Source organism: Callorhinchus milii, unplaced genomic scaffold, assembly GCF_018977255.1.
Source record: "Callorhinchus milii isolate IMCB2004 unplaced genomic scaffold, IMCB_Cmil_1.0 Scaffold2, whole genome shotgun sequence".
In the NCBI taxonomy this organism is placed as follows: domain Eukaryota; kingdom Metazoa; phylum Chordata; class Chondrichthyes; order Chimaeriformes; family Callorhinchidae; genus Callorhinchus; species Callorhinchus milii.
In genome coordinates, this window is record NW_024704743.1 from 74,752,854 (window position 1) to 74,771,373 (window position 18,520).

At 41.2% G+C, this 18,520-nt stretch overlaps 1 protein-coding gene across 1 annotated transcript in view; it reads left to right on the plus strand.

Annotated features, from left to right (window-relative positions):
* The window catches only part of fyco1a (FYVE and coiled-coil domain autophagy adaptor 1a), a 73,427-nt gene that overhangs the window by 12,430 nt on the left and 42,477 nt on the right, over positions 1 to 18,520 (plus strand). The window contains exons 4-13 of the mRNA XM_042332493.1: positions 1,613 to 1,738; positions 3,225 to 3,331; positions 3,735 to 3,878; positions 7,524 to 7,617; positions 8,538 to 11,075; positions 11,961 to 12,053; positions 12,194 to 12,312; positions 14,578 to 14,745; positions 15,161 to 15,310; positions 17,738 to 17,949. Coding sequence (XP_042188427.1) covers positions 1,613 to 1,738; positions 3,225 to 3,331; positions 3,735 to 3,878; positions 7,524 to 7,617; positions 8,538 to 11,075; positions 11,961 to 12,053; positions 12,194 to 12,312; positions 14,578 to 14,745; positions 15,161 to 15,310; positions 17,738 to 17,949 — 3,751 coding nt within the window. The remainder of the gene's footprint in view (positions 1 to 1,612; positions 1,739 to 3,224; positions 3,332 to 3,734; positions 3,879 to 7,523; positions 7,618 to 8,537; positions 11,076 to 11,960; positions 12,054 to 12,193; positions 12,313 to 14,577; positions 14,746 to 15,160; positions 15,311 to 17,737; positions 17,950 to 18,520) is intronic.

Here is an 18,520-nt window from a genome sequence, read left to right on the forward strand (position 1 = left end):
ACTCAGAGAGAGATGGAGAGAGAAAGAATGTTAATGAGAGAATAGGAGAGAGTGAGAAGATGGCAGAATGTTGTACAGTGGAGCCCTGGTATAACTCAGTAGTTGAGGTCCATAAATTCCCAACCAATTCCAATGTTTTATAATTGGGAATGATTATCAGTCAGCGTTTCTGCCGTCAATAACAACAACAACTTGCAATTATACAGCGCCCCTCTTGCAGGGTAGCATCTCAGAGCGGTTGACAGTGGTGGAGACTGACACTGAGCTAGGGGGTGGGTAGGAGGGTGACTGTATGCACGGTTGAAGATCTTCAGGCACGACCTGAACATGGGGAAGGAGGGGGCAAGGCGGAGAGATTGAGGGAGAGTGTTCCAGAGTTTGCAGCACTTCGCTTGCGGTAGAAAGCTGTTTCACTTTGCAACAATGACTAATGCTTCACATACTGTAAATTGACCGACTTTCAGATCATCAAATTACCCTGACACCAAAGTTGCTTCCTGGCAGTGAATGGAAAGAAACTTTGGTTGTACCCTAATAACCCAGAAGTTGGACACAGTGCACAAACGTCTAGCAAGAGGCTTCTGCTCTCATTTTGGATAAATAAATGTTACACCCCAATCATACTATAAGAAAGCCTGCAAAATAATGTTGTGATAACTGTGTTCTTCTGTGCTACAACAGCAACTTGTATTTGTATAGCACCCTTGATGTAGAATAATGTTTCAGCTCGTCAGAAGGCTGAGACCCCAAGCAAGAAGGAAGTGACTGTAAGTGCAGTTGAAGAGTTTTTTTTAGGCAGTGAATAGAGAGGGGGGTAGGGCAAATGAAAACCCAGAAATAGGTGGTATAATGGCTGAAAGCTCAGTCACTGATGGTGGAGTGGAAAGGGCAGGACGAGCAGCAGGCCAGATTTACCCGAACAGAGGGACCGAACAGAAGAGTGTAGTCAAAATTCACGGAGATAGGGAGCTGCTAGGGCTTAAGGAGATTTGAGGGTGATGACCTTGAAGTCAATTTGTTTTTTGGCAGTGGAGCTTGTCAAGGGTTAGGGTGATAGCCGTGTAGAGTTTTGTGTGGGTGAAGATGTATGGTGGAACTTGGGAGTCCGGTGAGAAGTGCATTGGAAAAGTTTAATTGAGAGGTAATAAAGGCATGAATTTATATGTAACATATAAATATATATAAAACAAATGATATAATAATAATAATCCTTGCATTTGGTATAGCGCTTTTCACGTCGGGAGGACGTCCCAAAGCGCTTCACAGAACACTCTGTAAAGTGAATTGACTGTATATTTGTGGGCGAACGCGGCAGCCAATTGCGCACAACAATGTCCCACAGACAGTCGTAGATTGAAAATGACCAATTTATTATTGTTTTTGGAGGGATTATTATTAGGCTCTGTGTGGAGTAAGGAAACTTGCCCAAGGTTTCGCTCTGCCTGGAATTGAACTCAGGTCTCTCGCTTGCAAAGCGAATGCTCTAACCACTGAGCTACAGGACTCTACAGGATATAAATCATGATTGAACAATATTATAATATTTTGCATGGTCCTTCAATTATCTGCACTGTTTCCTTATTCACAATGGGGTTGATTTTTGTTTTTGAAGTTTGACCAAAAGGAAAAAACAAGCTTTCTCGGAAACCGGAGAGACTACTGGGACTACTTCTGCAATTGTCTGACTAAACTGAAAGGAGCTAATGATGGAATTCGCTTTGTCAAATCTATCCCTGAGGTAAGGCGCTGAGGTTCTCTAGAATTGCATTGGAGTGTCGTGTACACTTTTTTTCACAAATAAGCACCTGGTTGGAGCAACATTTTGAGGTTGTAATCTAATCTCTGGGTTTAGGTGATCGTGGTAATGAACTGGGTGTTGCTCTAGCATCTGTGGTCCAGTGAAACATTTGATTAGATCATTGGTTGCCTATCGCTCGTGTGCATCTGTATCCGTTATTGTCTGTATAAACCTGTTATTTTTCGTAAACCCAATTATGAATGAATAAAAAGAAATAGTTCTGAGAACTGTGAAATAATTACATTTTAAGGTGATCATGTGATATGACCAATGCTTGATTTATTTGAATAAATATCAACCCAATAACCTTGTAACAATTTTAAACATCTTTCCTACCTGTCTAACCTCTGACAAAAGATTGCTTTGATAAACCTATCTCTAAATCTAATAACTGATTTCATTTGACAGGTAGTTGTCTAGTTGCTTTTTGAAATTCATTCTAGTTTAAAGGCCTTATAAAGAGAATTTAACAGGCTATGCATATGGGCTGATATTTGATAAATGAGGTTTAATACAAATAAATAGAAGGTACATATAGGAAGTAAGAATAGAAAACGCAAATACTGGATGGATAAGATGGAAGTTGCTAATTAGTTAACTTATGACTGGAATAGATTGCCAATCGACAGGTTGGATCAGGACATCGGATTTGTCTGAAAAACAACTTGATGCTGTGATGGGGGGGAGTACAGGTATTCTGGAAGTTGAGATCAAATGGGTTGAAGGGCAGATGGTTCTTCAACTGAATTAAACTTGTGATCTTGTTGCATCAGCCTTAAAAAAAAGTGTCAAAACAATACCTGAAAACATTAAATTGGAAGATATTCAAAATCCATGGATTATTGACAATGGCCTCTCCAATGTCTGAAGATTAGTAACTCACTGGATCAGGAAGGGTGATATGGTTCAATTCCCCTCTCTTCTCAAGAACTGTTAGTAATTTTGTATCCACAAAATACTGGTTATTTATGGTGAAAATCAATAGTAAAAGGTATCAGTGGCCCTTACCCATTCTGCAGATTGATTTGCGAGAGCCTATGCTTTCTGATTGGAAGGGAAAATGAGAATGATAACTGTTTCTTAGCTGTCAGGCTTCATTGTTAATAATAAGCTGATAGCATGACTGGCTCTAGTTTATAGTGTGTGATAAGATGAAAATCAGTCCCTTAAAATATTGAAGAAATTTTTTTTGCATTCTTTGTATTTATGCTGCAGTGAATCAGTTTCTCAGCAAAAAAACACTTCCTCGGTGTAGTGTTAGCTGATGGACTGTGTGTTTCAAATTGTTCCACAATCGCATGGCTGAAATATACCCGGAAAGTACTCAATGAACTAGACTATAATGCACTGCTTGATTATTCATCATGGGGAAAATTTTACCTTGAATTCTGTATGCTTGAATTAAAATGAACATTTTCTTGTTAAGCTGAAAACCTCACTTGGAAAAGGCCGGGCATTTATTCGCTATTCCTTGGTCCACCAGCGACTGGCTGATACCTTACAACAATGTTTAATGAATGTAAAGGTTACAAGGTGAGAGTGGATATTAGAACTGTTCCCAATCAGTATAATAGTCTTTCAAAAGATTGAATTATTAATAGTTTTGAGAATACTTGTAACATAATTAAACAGCAAATTGATGTTATGACCTACCTTTGGATTTTAAAATGTCCCCCAATCAAAGGTTCCTTCCAACTATTGCATATTGATTTCTCTGAAGTGTTGTTGACAGGTGGTAGTGACCTATAGAATCAGATCACAGTAATACAGAGAACTCTGCGACGGTTACATTTGTAAATTGTAACTCTTGTAACATGAATTTATATATCATTATTTCTTTGCAAAATGGACAGTATCTCCATCATAACGTTTTATTATGTGAACACTTTATTTGTCCTGTGTTTCATTGAATGATTTTCTCTTCTTTAATAAATAGTGATTGGTACTATGTACGAAGCCCATTGCTGAAACCCCATCTCAGTTCTGATATCATCAATCACCTGTATGAACTAAACGAAGTTCAACTTGACTTGGCTTCCAGAGGGCATGACTTGGATGCTGCTTGGCCAACATTTGCACGGTAACATTGATAAATGGTTTACTTTGAATAGAACAATTATTAATAATAATTGTTGAATTTGATATAATGCCATTTCATGTTGTCAAGAAGTCTCAAAACTCTGATTTACTGTAAAGTGTGTGTATTTGTGGATGAATGGAGCAGCCAATCTGGGTACGGCAATGTCCTGCAAACAGCCATGAAATAAATGACCAATTTTATCTGGGGGATTGTTGGCCAGGATACTGTGCGAAACTCATTTCTCTTTTCAAATAATAACAATAGTAACGATAATGTTTGGACTCCTGTTGCGTCGTGATTAGCGCGTTTGCCTTGTAAGATAGAGGAACTGGGTGGAGAAAAACCTTAGGCATGTTTCCTTATTCCACATGCCTCTGTTTACCTAGCAGTAAGTAGGAACCCTGTTATTAGTCGATTGGCGGATCGCTTTCTGGGGATGATAACCCCTCCAAAAAAAAATGGTCATTCAATCCACGATTGTTTATGGGAGACTGCTGTGAGCAATTGGCTGCTGCATTTCGCCCACATAATACAGTGAATCCACTTTATAATATATTCTGTGAAGCGTTTTGAAACATCTCAACAATGTAATAAGGCACTATATCAAATGCAAGGATTATTAATATTTATTATTATTATATCCAGGCAAGTGGGTAGATAGAGCCTCAGTTTGACTCATCTGAGGGATGGCATCCCTGACAACGTAGCAATCGCCCACCACTATGTCAGCCTAAAACTATAAGTTAAAAGTCCCGATATGGGGCTTGAACCCATAGTCACCTGACTCTAAGAGATATGAATACTAACAACTAAGCCAACCCGACACCTTAAATTGAATTCCTCAGAGATGAGACATTGTAGTGACCTACGTGATGGATGCTGACAATGATTTTCAGTCCATCTTAGTGCCCATTGTGAAAGTGTTCGCAGTTTGAGGAATTTCTCACCATTGTAAGGTTCTGGGGATAAACCGTTGGGTTTCTCCAAACAAGAAAGAGGAAACACATTTTGCAGATAATTTTAGCAATGGAAGAGATAAATAAGCAATATCAGTTGAGGTTAGAGGAGCTAGAGCCCAGAACATTTGGAGATAATTTTAACAATAGAAGCTATAAATAGCAATTTCAGTTGAGGATAAGGAGATCGAGAGGACAAACATGATATCATTCGAAGAAGCAACTAAGAGAGCTGTCAAAGGTAAGAGTTGGTAGATGCTGATTGGACTTTGGAGCTTCATGAAGCAATTTTATCAAGGGTAGCTATTTCACCACAAATGAAGATTATGTCAGGGGTATTACAGAATATTGATGTTGTTCCTTAAATAATACCCGTACCTCATACTTCGTGTAAGTCATATTAAATGTGGTCCAGACTGATATGACTTATGTGAGTTTTACTAAATCTACTTATCTAAGAACTTGCCAAACTCTGAATGTGAAATGCTAGATAAATAGAGTACAATACAATTTACACTTGCACAACGCCTTTCACACTGGGGCCTCGTTCTTAAGCACTGGACAATTCTGGATGCGTGGCGGAGCCGGGAGTTGGGGGCAAAGAGAGGAAAGATGACACAAAAGCATGCTCAACAGAAATGCAGGTTGAAGAAACCTTGAAAGGGGGGAAGAAGAGAGCAAGATTAGAGTAAATTAGATCCAAGTGAAGTTCAGTTGTCTTGTCAGTTATTGCCGCTGTTCCAGTTGAGATCAGCTAACCTGTCAGACCCAGGAATTGAGTCTATTACCTCTGGTCCTATGCTGCGATCTGCCAGGTGATCACAAGGTTTGCTTTGGATGAGGACTGTCCTTTGGCCCATTTGATCTTAGCCTTCCAGGCACCCACTCAACCTTCTTACCATCACAACATGAAGCTGCTTTTTAAATGAGTCCAGTATCCTGGCCTCAATCATCCTTCCTGTTAACTTGTTCCACTCAGGGAAGCTCATTGATACTGTTGTAAACAAACATCCTTATTTCAATTTGCCATTGCTGCAGCATATTAACCCCCTGAAACACCATTAGGCATACGCTCATTCACTGCCCCAGCTTCCTAGGTTAGACCTGAAAACTATGTCAAAGATTGTTCAGTTTTTGGCTGATCGGCTGTTCTGTGCTAATGAAAAATATTTTTAAAAAATAAAGGAAGAGGAAACGTCCGTCTTCAAAATGAATGGTGGGACCTGGAAGAAAAAGAGGGAAGCAATCTGTTTTAAATTTACAATAACAACAACTTGCATTTATACCACCCCTCACACAGGGTAGCTTGACAGTGGCCGATCACGACACCGAGCCGGGGGAGGATGTCCGTGTAGTCACGGTCGAAGAGGAAGGTCTTCAGACGCGACCTGAAGATGGAGAAGGAAGGGGCAACATATAGGCGTAGAGGAAGAGTGTTCCAGAGTTTTGGGGTGTAGTGGCTGAATGCGCACTGCCGATGGTGGAACGAGGGACATGCAGGAGGGCGGAGCCAGTCAAGCGGAGGCAGCGTGTAGTGGGTTGCAGAGTAAGCAGGTTGGAGAGGTAGGGAGGTACCACGGTATGAAGGGATTTGAAAACAAGTGTAAGAATCTTGAAATTGATCTGTTCAAAGCTAGGAAGCCTGTGGAGCCTGGCTAGATCTGGTGTGAAGGGGTACAGAGTTTACTGCAGATGAGTATGCTGGCAGCGGAGTTTTGGATCAGCTGAATTTTGTGGATGGTGGAGATGTGGAGACCGGCAAAGAGGGCATTTGAATAGTTGAGGTGGGAGGTGACGAATGCATTAACGAGTGTTTTGACTAGGTCTGGAGTAAGGTACGGTCAAAGACAGGCAATGTAGTGGAGTTGGAGAAAGGGAGTCCTGTTCAGGGACCGCTGTACGTCGAACCTGACGCCTAGGTTCGCACCGGTTTGGTGAACCTGTGGGATCGGCCGGGGAGGTTGAAGTGGTCAGAACCGTGAGACAGAAGGCATTGACAGGAGCCAAGGAGTAAGGCTTTTGTCTTGTCCACATTGAGTTGAAAGAAATTTGCGCTCATCCACACCCTGATATCCTCCAAACAACCCAATAGAACATCAGCAGACCTGGAGTCGTAGCTGGAGGAGAAGTAGATTTGTGTGTTATCCGCATACACATGCACGGACGTTTATCTCGTGACTGCAGGTTGAAATCACCAAGAGGGAGCATATAGATGAGGAAGAGGAGGGGGCTGAGGATGGAGCCCTGGTGTATGTCACAGTTAACCGGGTGGTGGTGGGAGGAGAAACAGTTTGAAGAGACAAAGTGAAGACGGTTTGTTAGATAGGACTCGAACCAGGCGGGCCCAGTAAGGTGGATGAAGGTGGCGTGGTACAATGCGGCAGAGACTCCAGGAAAATGAGGAAGGAGAGAGTGAGCATTCCATTCCAACAATCTATCGCTGGAATTTCCATGTATAGGTGGGATGCATGTGTCCAACACCCAGCTGATCAAAAAAAATATATATATAAACTGTATTTGTATTGCTTTCAAAGTTGCAGTGCTTGAGCTGAAAACAGAGAATTACCCAAACAGGAGGCCAACTATAGGTCAAAGGCAATTTCTATATTGAAACAAGGCAAGTTGTCTGAGGATTTTTACATTTGCGATCAACTAATAACTTTAGGACTATTTCATTTATTTTGAACAGGAGATCTTTTGGCTTGCCTCATTCTCCATCACATCTTTGGAAACCGCCGAGTAGATGTTCCAGTATAAGTAGTTTGATTAGCAACTATTCACAGGTAAGTAGCAGTAAACTGGCATGTATATTTTGTCGAATATATTGGTTATTAAACCCCTTTCCACTCTTTTCCTCTCACATACTAATCTAAGCTCTTTCTCTCTTCTGTTCTGCTTCCTTCTCAGATGTTCTTTTTCGACTGAATTTTTCTCTTGTTCTTCTTGGTTTAGCTTTGTTTCTTGCTTATCTCTTCTCTACTCCAGGCTCTTCTGCTTCTTTTGTTTTTCCCAAATTGCAAAAGACTTCAAAGTACATATCATACTGTTCAGTTAGAGAACAATATATACTTTCTTCAAATAGAACGCTGTTCCCAGTGCGTCATCCCAGTGTTTGTATTGTAATGTTTTGGGACAATGCATCCAAACAAACCTCAGTATGTACCGTATCTTAAGAGCTAAAGTACAGAACGCCAAATTTCATCCCAAACGAGAAGAGTTTTTATTAATCTGAAGGCTTGTTAACGTTGTATTCTCATGACTATAATGTCCAGTGATTTTGTGAAAGCGTGGTAGTTTTGTTTCTTCATGTTACACATCCACTCCACAGTGATCAGATTCCAAGCACAAATACATTCAGAGATAACAAGGAGAATGCCTTGGTATAGGGATATTTTTTTTCCCCCATGTAGAACAATATCCAGGTCTCTCCAAACTGAAGCTCTTTTAATAACTTTTGGATTCTTTCCTCCACAACATTAGAAAATCCTTAGGATTAGTAAAGGGTACCTCTGTATGCAATCTGCATTTTGTTTAGCATCAGCAGAATTCAAGATTTGTTGTCCTTTGCAATTCCAGGTTGTGCCTCTAAAATAAATGCCACATATCCAACGGCAACTACCTGACTTAGGCTCCAATGCAGAAGTCTAAATTTGATTGATATCAAGAAGTTTTAACATCTAACATGTTGTTTGCATCTGTATAGGCCCCGGAAGGTCTTTCGAGTCCTGAAATAAACAATGTACTATTAACTGAGCAGCTGGAAACCTTAGACGAGTTGCGCATTGAGCTTGATCAATCTGAGGTAAAGCAAAAGGAAATGCATGAGCAGATCCAGCAGCTTGAGGTGGAGAAGGAAGAGCTGCAGAAGACAACGTGTTTGCATGAGCAAAGAGAGGAAGCTGTCAAGAAATCAATTGCTGAGACTATGGAGGAAAACAGCCGGCTGGAGAAATTGGTAGAAGAGCTGAGAAAGGAAGGTGAAGCCTCAGTTTCTACTCAGAACATTATTTTGCAGTTTCAGACACGTTTGCAGACATTAGAATCCAGTTATGATGAAAAACAGAAAGAACTTCAGACGAGGCTTATTGAGTTGGAAACGCAAAATAAAGAGTATGAAGTCAAACTAAAAGGTTCAAAACAAGAAATGGAACGGATCAAGGCCTCTGAAAAGTCAAAAAGTAATAGCCTTAGTGAACTTCAAATCAAGTTATTCACAGTGGAACAGAAGAACCTAGAACTGATAGCAAGGATAGACAATATTTTGACTGAGAAAGGACAACAGACTGCTATTCACTATGACTCGGCTCAGAAGATCCATGAGCTGCTTGATAGGTTGAACGAGGGTGAGAAGGAGAGAATTGGATTGCAGAGACTGAATAGTGATCACCAGTGTCAGCTGGAGAAGTTAACAAATGATTTGAAATCAAAAGAAGCTATAATAAATGAACTAGAGTTGAAGTTAAAAGAGACTACTTCAATATTTGAGGAGGAAAGTATAAAGCTTGTGGAAAGAAATGAAGAATTGGAATATTCATTGAATAAATTTAAGGAAACCACTGGATCAGAAAGAGAAACTGCTGACCTGCAGACAACTGAGCAGGAAGATTCTAACTTCAAATATGAAAAATTAAAAGCTACTTTTGAGGAACAAATAACTACTCTTTCTGATCAACTTAAGACAAAAGAAATGGAGCTGTCTAGTGTATGTAACAAGGCACAAAACCTTGAAGAGGTTAGAATTACTCTTTTCCATAATAAAGAAGATCTTAGGAAAAAGACGCACGATTTGGACGGACAGTTACTCAAACTGGAAGCCAAATTAGACGAGGCTGACTTTGAACATCAGAAATTGCAATATGAGCATGAAAAGCTTCAGCAAGCAGTGCAGAAACATCTGGAAAAAAATAAAGAGCTGGAGGTGACTTGTTTATCACTTGAAGCTGAAGTAGACAAACTGAGCGCCTCTGAGAAACAGCTACAGAGCCAGATAGATGATGCTTCATTGCCAGTGGATGAAAGAGAAAAGAAACTGAGGGAAGAAAACAAGCAGTTAAATGAGAACTTGCAAAATTCTATAAGACAGATTCAGATGACAGAGGAAAAACTGAAGAATATTCAGTCTGAATACGATAATCTGAAAAAGCAAGGTAATGATTTGAACAACAGTTTTCTAAATCTTCAGGAAGATAATCGGGTCAAGAAACAAATGGTTTCAGAGCTAGAGAATAAATTATCAACATCAAAACAGAGTGAAGAGTCTCTCGCTTCGCTCCAGTTGGAGATGGAGGATGCCTTGCTTGAAAAAGTCAACCTTCTAAAGCAACTCTCAGAAAGCTTTGAGAAGAGTCAGGCAAAAATAGAGATTCTAGAAAAAGATAAGCTGGCCCTTGAAAACTGCTTGCAACAACAAACTCAACTTTCAGAAGGCGTAATAGCTGAAAGAGACTCACTGGTGAAAACACAGTTAAATGTACAGGAGCTGACTGAGAACTTGACTATTACTGAAAATCAGCTTGAAGCCTGTCAGAGTGAAGTAACCCAATTACAGACTGAGATCTGTGAACTCAGGTCAAAACTCAAACAAACAGTTGAGGAAAAGGAAAATGTACAAAGTAATCTAGATCTTGCTGTTTGCTCCAAGGAGGAATATCGAAATTTAGTTCAACATCTAAAAGAACAGATCGAATCACTGAATAGGGATCATATGGAAGAACTCTTGCAGTTGAAAGAGAAAGAAGATTACCTGAAGAAAGAACGAGATAGTGAAGCTCAGCAAATAACCGAACTTAAGGGAAAACTTGTATTCATTACGGAAGAGCTATTACGAGCAAAAAAACAGGCAGAAAAAGTACAGCATGAGCACGGGGAAACAAAAGAGCTACTTTGCAGGACAAATACTGAAATGGCAGAGCTGGGCATACAGATTTGCACTTTGAACTCAGAAAAGCATGCTGCTGAACAAAAATGTGTTGACATTTCTCAACAAATAGCAAGGTTACGTGAAGAGGTGAATGTCGAACAAAACCAACTGAATTGTAATATCGCTACAATTGAGAAAGAAAGGATGGAGGAAGAGTTGAAGAAATCCGAGGAGATAACGGCAGTTGTAAAAGACCTGCAGAGTAAACTAGACAAAGCAGAACAACAAGTAAAAAGCTTCCAGGGAACTGCAAAGGAAGAGATTTCTGCAATCAAATTTCAGATGAGTGGACAGGTGATGGACTATCAAAATAAATTAAAGGTAATACATTTGATTGGGAAATATAGTACAGATGAGTTTCATTTGAACTTTAATTTTTAAATGCCGGTTGTGGCTTTCACTCAGTAATTTTAGCAGATGAGTTAAAAAAATTTAACATGGTACAAATTTAAACACGAGTAAACAATACAATTTACATTTATATAGGGCCTCTGTCTCGAGCATGGCTTCCGTCTCGCCGACATTTGCTATAAACTGCTTAAATGGATATCTTTGTTGGATTGTAACTATGTTAACTACATATCAATACTTGCATACACCCCAAAAAACAGAAACGGAACTGAGACCAATAAAAAAATTTTCCTACATTTTGCATGAAACTTCTTCCCTACAAAACAAGTTTCAATCTTACTAGAATATTGACAAGTATATTATGAACTATTTAGTTACGTTTGTTTTTCTGAGTATAAGGCTTCTTCCTTTTTCCAGCTAGTTTGGTTGTGACTCAATTTTTGTGCCACATACCAACCATTATTGAAAGGTTAGATCTGGGTCCAGGTCTCTACCCGATTCAGCATTCAACCACTTCTTTGTAGATGTGAAATTATCATTTTGGGGGTAATTGCCTATTTATCAATAGTTTGATGATGTAAAGGTGTAATGTGCTTCTGGTCAGCGTCCGTCCACAGTAGGCCCTCACTGTAAGCAAACCCAATATATGGGAGAGGTGGGTCTTAGAACTGGATTGCCCTGTATATTGAACATAATACATTTATTTTCTGAGCTCACTACTTTGAACAGAAAGTAGTGGCCTAGAGAATATTTCCCCATTACATTTTATAAAACATCATTCTATCTATGTATAATACACTGTATACGCTATGAGTCTGACATATGTTGACAATGTTGATGATTTGGTTTTACTAGGAAATTTGTGAAGAATTGGAAGTTGTGAAAGGGCAGCTTAATAAACGACAAAACCAAATAAGCTCAATGGATGAACAAGTTCAGAAATTACAAGTAAGTATAAAGTGAAAAATTATTCACACCGTTGAGAATGGAAGAAAAGAACTGTACAGGATTTATATTTGGATAATTTGCATTTGAATTTTGTTTACGCTTCATATTAGTAATTCATTTTTTGCACTTTTATTTGCAAGGACCTCAATGGTAAATTGTCAAAGCAGTTGGAGGAAAAAACACAGCTGTTCATGGATTCAGAGACACAGAGAAATCAAAAGGAGAAAGAACTGATATCCCTGACAGAAAACTTCACCAGGTATCAATGTTTATGATCATTAATAATAATTATTGCATCTGATATTGCGCCTTTCAGGTTCAGAGGGCGTCTCAGAGTGTTTCACAGGATGCAAAATATAGTGACTGTGTACTTTTAGAGATGAAACTCAGTGATTTGTGCACAAAAAATCTCCCACAAACAGCAATGAAGTGAATGACCAACTTTATCTGGGGGATTGGTAGCCAGGATACCATGGGATCTTTAATGTCCATCTGAACAGATAGATGGGACCTTGGTTTGACGTCCATCCAAAGAGTAAAAGTTTAGTAGTGAGACTTGGATTTACAATCTTGGTTAAGTTGTTCTTGTTTCAAGTTCTGTACTCCACAGAGAGATGGGTGGACAATTCTTAATTGCATTCACACAAAGAAATTCAACACTGACACTCCATTGGAGTTCTGTGCGCACATGGTTAGTTGTGCATAACTTAACACTACTAGGAATGAGAAATGTAAATATAAAACAAGCTTCTCAATCCTAATTATTTTACTGCTAAAAATAACATTGCTTCTCCACCTACAGTAAAACAGGCATTATTATTATTAATCCTTGCATTTGATATAGTGCTCTTCACGTCGGGAGGACGTCCCAAAGCGCTTCACAGAACACACTGTAAAGTGAATTGACTGTATATTTGTGGGCAAACGCAGCAGCCAATTGCGCACAGCAATGTCCCACAAACAGTCGTAGATTGAAAATGACCAATTTATTATTGTTTTGGGTTTTGGAGGGATTATTATTAGGTGTGTGGAGTAAGGAAACTTGCCCAAGGTTTCGCCCTCTGCCTGGAATTGAACTCAGGTCTCTCACTTGCAAAGCGAGTGCTCTAACCACTGAGCTACAGGACTCATGCCTGATATCCAAGTAGGAATCTTTCGTGTTTAGATGTAGGAACCTACATATAATATAGATTGATACTAACTTAATAACTACACAAGATATACTTTTGTGGGACATCCAAAGTTTCCCTTATTAGAGGGTATACAAGTGTAAATTCCTTCAAATTGCTTCAGTCCCATTTGTAACATGTGATAATTGCACCTGGCGAAAGTTATTGCTGATATTTATACAGGAGAATTTATGATCTTTTTGTGCTCTGCAGTGTTTTGAGATGTTTGAGATGTTATTCTATGTGAGAGTCTCAATACAATCCAGGCTCTCCACGACCTTGCTCCTTCCTATCTCTGTGACCTGCTAACCCCATATCAACCTATCCGCTCCCTCCACGTCCCCTGCCCGGCCCACCCCACCACTGGCTCTCTCCTCCCCCTCTTTGGAATTCCATCCCACAGTCCCTTCACCTCGCTCCCTCCCTTGCCTCCTTCAAGGCAGGTCTCAAAACTCCTCTTCGACAGCGCCTTGGCCACCCTCCTACCTTGCCTGCCCTCCGTCCCTGATCCTCGCTCCCCCTGTTCGTGTTCCAAATCCCTGACTGTCCAGGGGCTTGGGAAGGCCTCCCGACGTGAAAAGCGCAATGCAATTATTTTGTATTGTGCAAGTTGTTGTTGCTTAATACTAAGCAGCCACTAGGTTGCAGTGTATCCCTCCCAAAGAGTTGTACAATATATAATAATAATCCTTGCAGTTGGTACAAAACCTTTCATTTCGGCAGGATATCCGAAATGCACTTTACAGGATGTACTATGTGTTTTATTGGTGGACTCCCACAATGTGGATGTGGTATCTCTGAACTGATACCTTTGTAGCTTCACAATCATTGCCATCGTGAAAAATCTGAGGCGACAGTTTTTAAATTTAAATTACAGCCTCTTGAGAGCTGTTAAACTTGCTTCATTTGTTTAACATACGTGTTCAGTCCTGTTATGGCCTGCCAAGTAGGGGCAAATTCGACGCTCGGCCCACATTTAATTTTTTACCATTACCATCGATGGCTGAGCTTCAACCACTATGTCCTTAACCTCTGGAACTCCTTGTCTCAATCCCTCTGCTGTGTCCTTTCTTTATCTGTTGTTAAATCCCTCCTTAAAACCTACCTCTTTGACAGTGCATAGAGCCCCTTCTCCCTTGCTTGGTGTGCAGCCCCGCCACTCTGAAGCACTGCAAGGATGCTATAAAAATTTTAATTGATGTCCAAGACAAGAACACTCATAGCGACAGGTTTCACAGAAAGCTGATTAATTTTCAATCTTCCTATTCTGCTCATCTCCCACCCGACTCAGCCTCCCACTTCATCTCTACAAAGCATTTTGTTTGCAGGTAAAGTCCTGAAATCTTTATCACTAGATCTCTGGAGGAGTTTGAAACTGTGAAGGAAGAACTGAGAGAGTATAAAAAGAACCTTCAGATGACACAGGAAGAGAGAGAGAGAACGGAACAAAAACTGTTGGCCGAAGTGGATGACCTGGACAGAACTAAACAGTTCCTGGAGGAGCGTCTAATTGAATTGATTAAGTATGTCACAATACTGGAGTTGTGTTGTTGGATGTCATTGCAAAGGCCTCCTGAGGATTGTGTTTGGGGACACAAGTGATCTCGTGCCATTTTCTGATGTCAATAAAGTAATGGGGTTGGTCAAATATAGAAGAAAAAAAAATCATGTCTGAAACTGTGCACTTGGAGGAGAATTTTGCATTCAATTGAATATTTCTTATTTAATCTGTGATGCTGCACTTTAACGACAGACATCTGGTTCAGTGAAAAACAAAATAATATATATATATACAGGATATACATATATATATACAGGATTCATTCTTAAATGTATATCGTCTCTAAGTTGCATTTATCATATTTGATGCCTCAATATAATACGCTATCCATGTTAGCAAGTATATTTCAGACTAAAATGCCATGTTTTTTCTTTCAGGGATAAGGATGCCTTATGGCAAAAATCTGATGCATTGGAGTTTGAGCAAAAGTTACGTACAGAGGCTCGATGGCTTGGCGACCGAGAGGTGAATCATTGTCTGGATTGTCAAAGTCAGTTTACATGGTGGTTACGGCGGCATCATTGCAGGTGAGTCTAATTGTAAAACAGCACATACAACATTTCAGTGGAAAATAGTATGTGCACAATCCCCTCAAGTGAAATACAAATGGAATTCAATGCGTTCCTACAGGACAACCCCATTACATAACGTAGTCATCTTGGTCCAGTGTCTCAGGCCTGCATTAGAGGTGAGCATAAAAATTGTCTGAGGTTGTGGTTTGTCAGATCGCCACTGAAATCTTTCTGTGTGCTGCGTGCTATCCAAAAGATTTGCCGTTGGTGTCACTTTGTGGTGGAAATGACATTGGTGTCAGGATACTACCTCGCATGAAGGGCGCCATATAATTTCAAATTGTTGTTGTTTGATGCAGATCTGTGTCTTGACAAAAGTATTTGAGCACAGTTCATCATTTCATGGCAAAATATTTCTGGTATAACAAATCTCGAACAATAAATGTTGCTTATTCCCTGAGCATTTCACACTCCATTCTCTGACCAACTGCTGATCGTCTCGCTATATATAATTCCGGTCGAGATCACAGCTGCTTTTTAGTCATGATACAAGTCTGAAACTCACACAAAGTAAAGACTTGTACATTTTCTAGCCCCATCTTTTAAACTATTCCAAATCTCACAGACCTACAGTGGCATTACATTCTAAATCACTATCACCCCCACCTTGAAAAAACCTTCCCTCGACCCATCATAGCTATCTAGCTACCGGCCCATCTCAAATCTATCCAAGCTCCTTGAGAGTGCTGTTGCCTCCCAGCTTCGCTCTTTCCTCTTACTCCCTTCATGAACCCCTCCAATGTTGCTCTGGTCAAGGTCACAAACGACATCCTGACCAGGTGTGACCAGGGCTCCCTCTGCCTCCTCGTCCTCCTCAACCTCTCCGCCGCCTTTGACACTGTGGACCACTCAATCCTCCTCTACCGCCTCTCCTCCCACCTCAACCTTCAAGGTTCTGTCCTTGACTGGTTCACGTCCTACCTTTCACACCGCCTCCACTTTGTCGAGGCAAATGGTTTCTCCTCCAGCCCCCGCACTGTTTCATGCGGTGTTCCTCAGGGCTCTGTTCTCGGTCCCCTCCTCTCCCCTTTGGTGATGTCATCCGCAGACATGGGGTAAATTTCCACATGTATGCGGATGACACCCAACTCTACCTCTCTACCTCCACCCTGAACTCCAGGATTACTGAGGTCCTGACCGACTGCCTGTCCGACATCAAGTCCTGGACGAGGGCCAACATTCTCCAACTCAACATCAGCAAGACCGAGGCTCTTCTGATTGGCTCGCGCCAGCACCTCAGGTGCTGGCACCATCAGCCTCCACAGCTGCGCACTCGACCTCACTAAGCCAGTCAGGAACCTGGGTGTCTTGTTTGACCCTGAACTGTCCTATCTCCCCCACATCCGCGCCATGATCGGCACTGCCTACCACCACCTCCGCAACATTGCCAGACTCCGCCACTGCCTCACCGCTCAGGCTGCCAAAACCCTCACCCACGCATTCGTCACCTCAAGACTTGATTACGGGAACTCCCTCCTCATCGGCCTTTCCAACTCTTCCCTTCACAAGCTGCAAATCATTCAAAACTCTGCAGCTTGTGTACTCTCAAGCACCAGACTCCGTGACCCCATCACTCCCACCCTCGCCCAACTCCACTGGCTCCCCATCCCTCAGAGGATTGAATTCAAGATCCTCGTCCTCACCTTTAAGGCCATCCATGGCCTTGCCCCCTCCTACCTCTCTGACCTGCTGACTCCCTACCAACCTGCCCGATCCCTCCGTTCATCAGGCTCTGGCCTGCGCCATGTCTCCCGCTCGACCCGCCCTATCAATGTAATTTTGTTGTTGTTGTAAAGTCAAATTTACATTAATTTTCAAAGCCAGAGAATTGCACTATGTGCACCATTCTGTTCAGATAAATCCATATGTGACCCTCCTCTCCCCTTTCCAATCCTTGGACAATTTCTAAACCTCACGTGGGTCTCTCTCTGTCCCTGATACATTTTTGTGATTGGGAGCAAACTACCCTCCAACAGAACTTTCCAGCAGCTTCAACTCTGCAATTTCTGCACTTTTGAAGAGCGTAGCTTTAGCACCAAGTGAATACTGCACGAAGACCCAAGTGGCTTCCTTGGAGAAGATTGAGAGAACAGAGTTTGCGGAATCCTGAGAGGCAGAAGACTGAGAGGGAGTGAGTGAGAGATAGGAAGAGGGAGTGGAGGTCACATAGGGAATATCACCTGAACTTAAAGATGTGTATGGTCCAGTTTTCTTGATAGAACAGCATCCCTAAGTCATTCTTTAACTCCTCTCCCCATGGGATGATATTTTGTTGGATAACTCAGCTGCACATAATTCTATTGAAAGTTCAGCTTCTTGCTTGGTAGAAATTAATGGAGAGATTATTTGTCATCTCAAACTGAATGTTTTGCTACATTTCAGACTTTGTGGGCGTATCTTCTGCTACTACTGCAGCAATAATTTTGTGATGACAAAACACAGTGGTAAAAGAGAACGCTGCTGCAAAGCCTGTTGGTCAGAGCATAATGCTGTTGTTCAACGATTCAGTGACGCAGGATCTTCTAGTACTTCCGACAGCCCCGATGAATCTCCATCACTCTCAACTTCAGAAAGACTTGCAAGCAGCAACACCGGTACTGATCCAGTATTCTGCAGTGTTATCGTTGTTATATTTTATTTCACAGTCACTGTTGGATTAGTAATAATAAATAATAATCCTGCATTTGATATAATGCCATCAGATGGTCAAGACATCTTAAAGCGCACAGCTGCTAGAAAGCATTATGGAGTCTGAGTTCATGAACATTTGTTCTTGCATCTAATGGCTTGGAAAACTACTTGGAACAGTGCTCCAAGGCATATCGGCAGGTCTTGGAAGGGCAAACCAGTCCCTGGGGGCAGGGACTCTTCTCATTCAGCTCCCATTAACCCTGCAAGCCAAAGCCCTAACCGTCCTAGCTGGACAATCAGCAGGAAAGCTTGCCAATCTCAGTGCTCTCAATGGCAATCTATGCAGTTTTAGCTGGTTAGACAACAGTAGTACCCCAACACATACTCTGGGGTCCCCAAGCTTTGTCTCTTGCCAACCTGTGCCTACTTTCTGGAATTAGGTAAGCAGAATGCGTCCCTTCTAGTGGTTGCAAGCCCGGGAATCCTGATCCCAGGATTCCATATGGTAATGCTGCTCCCAAAATCCCTGGATTC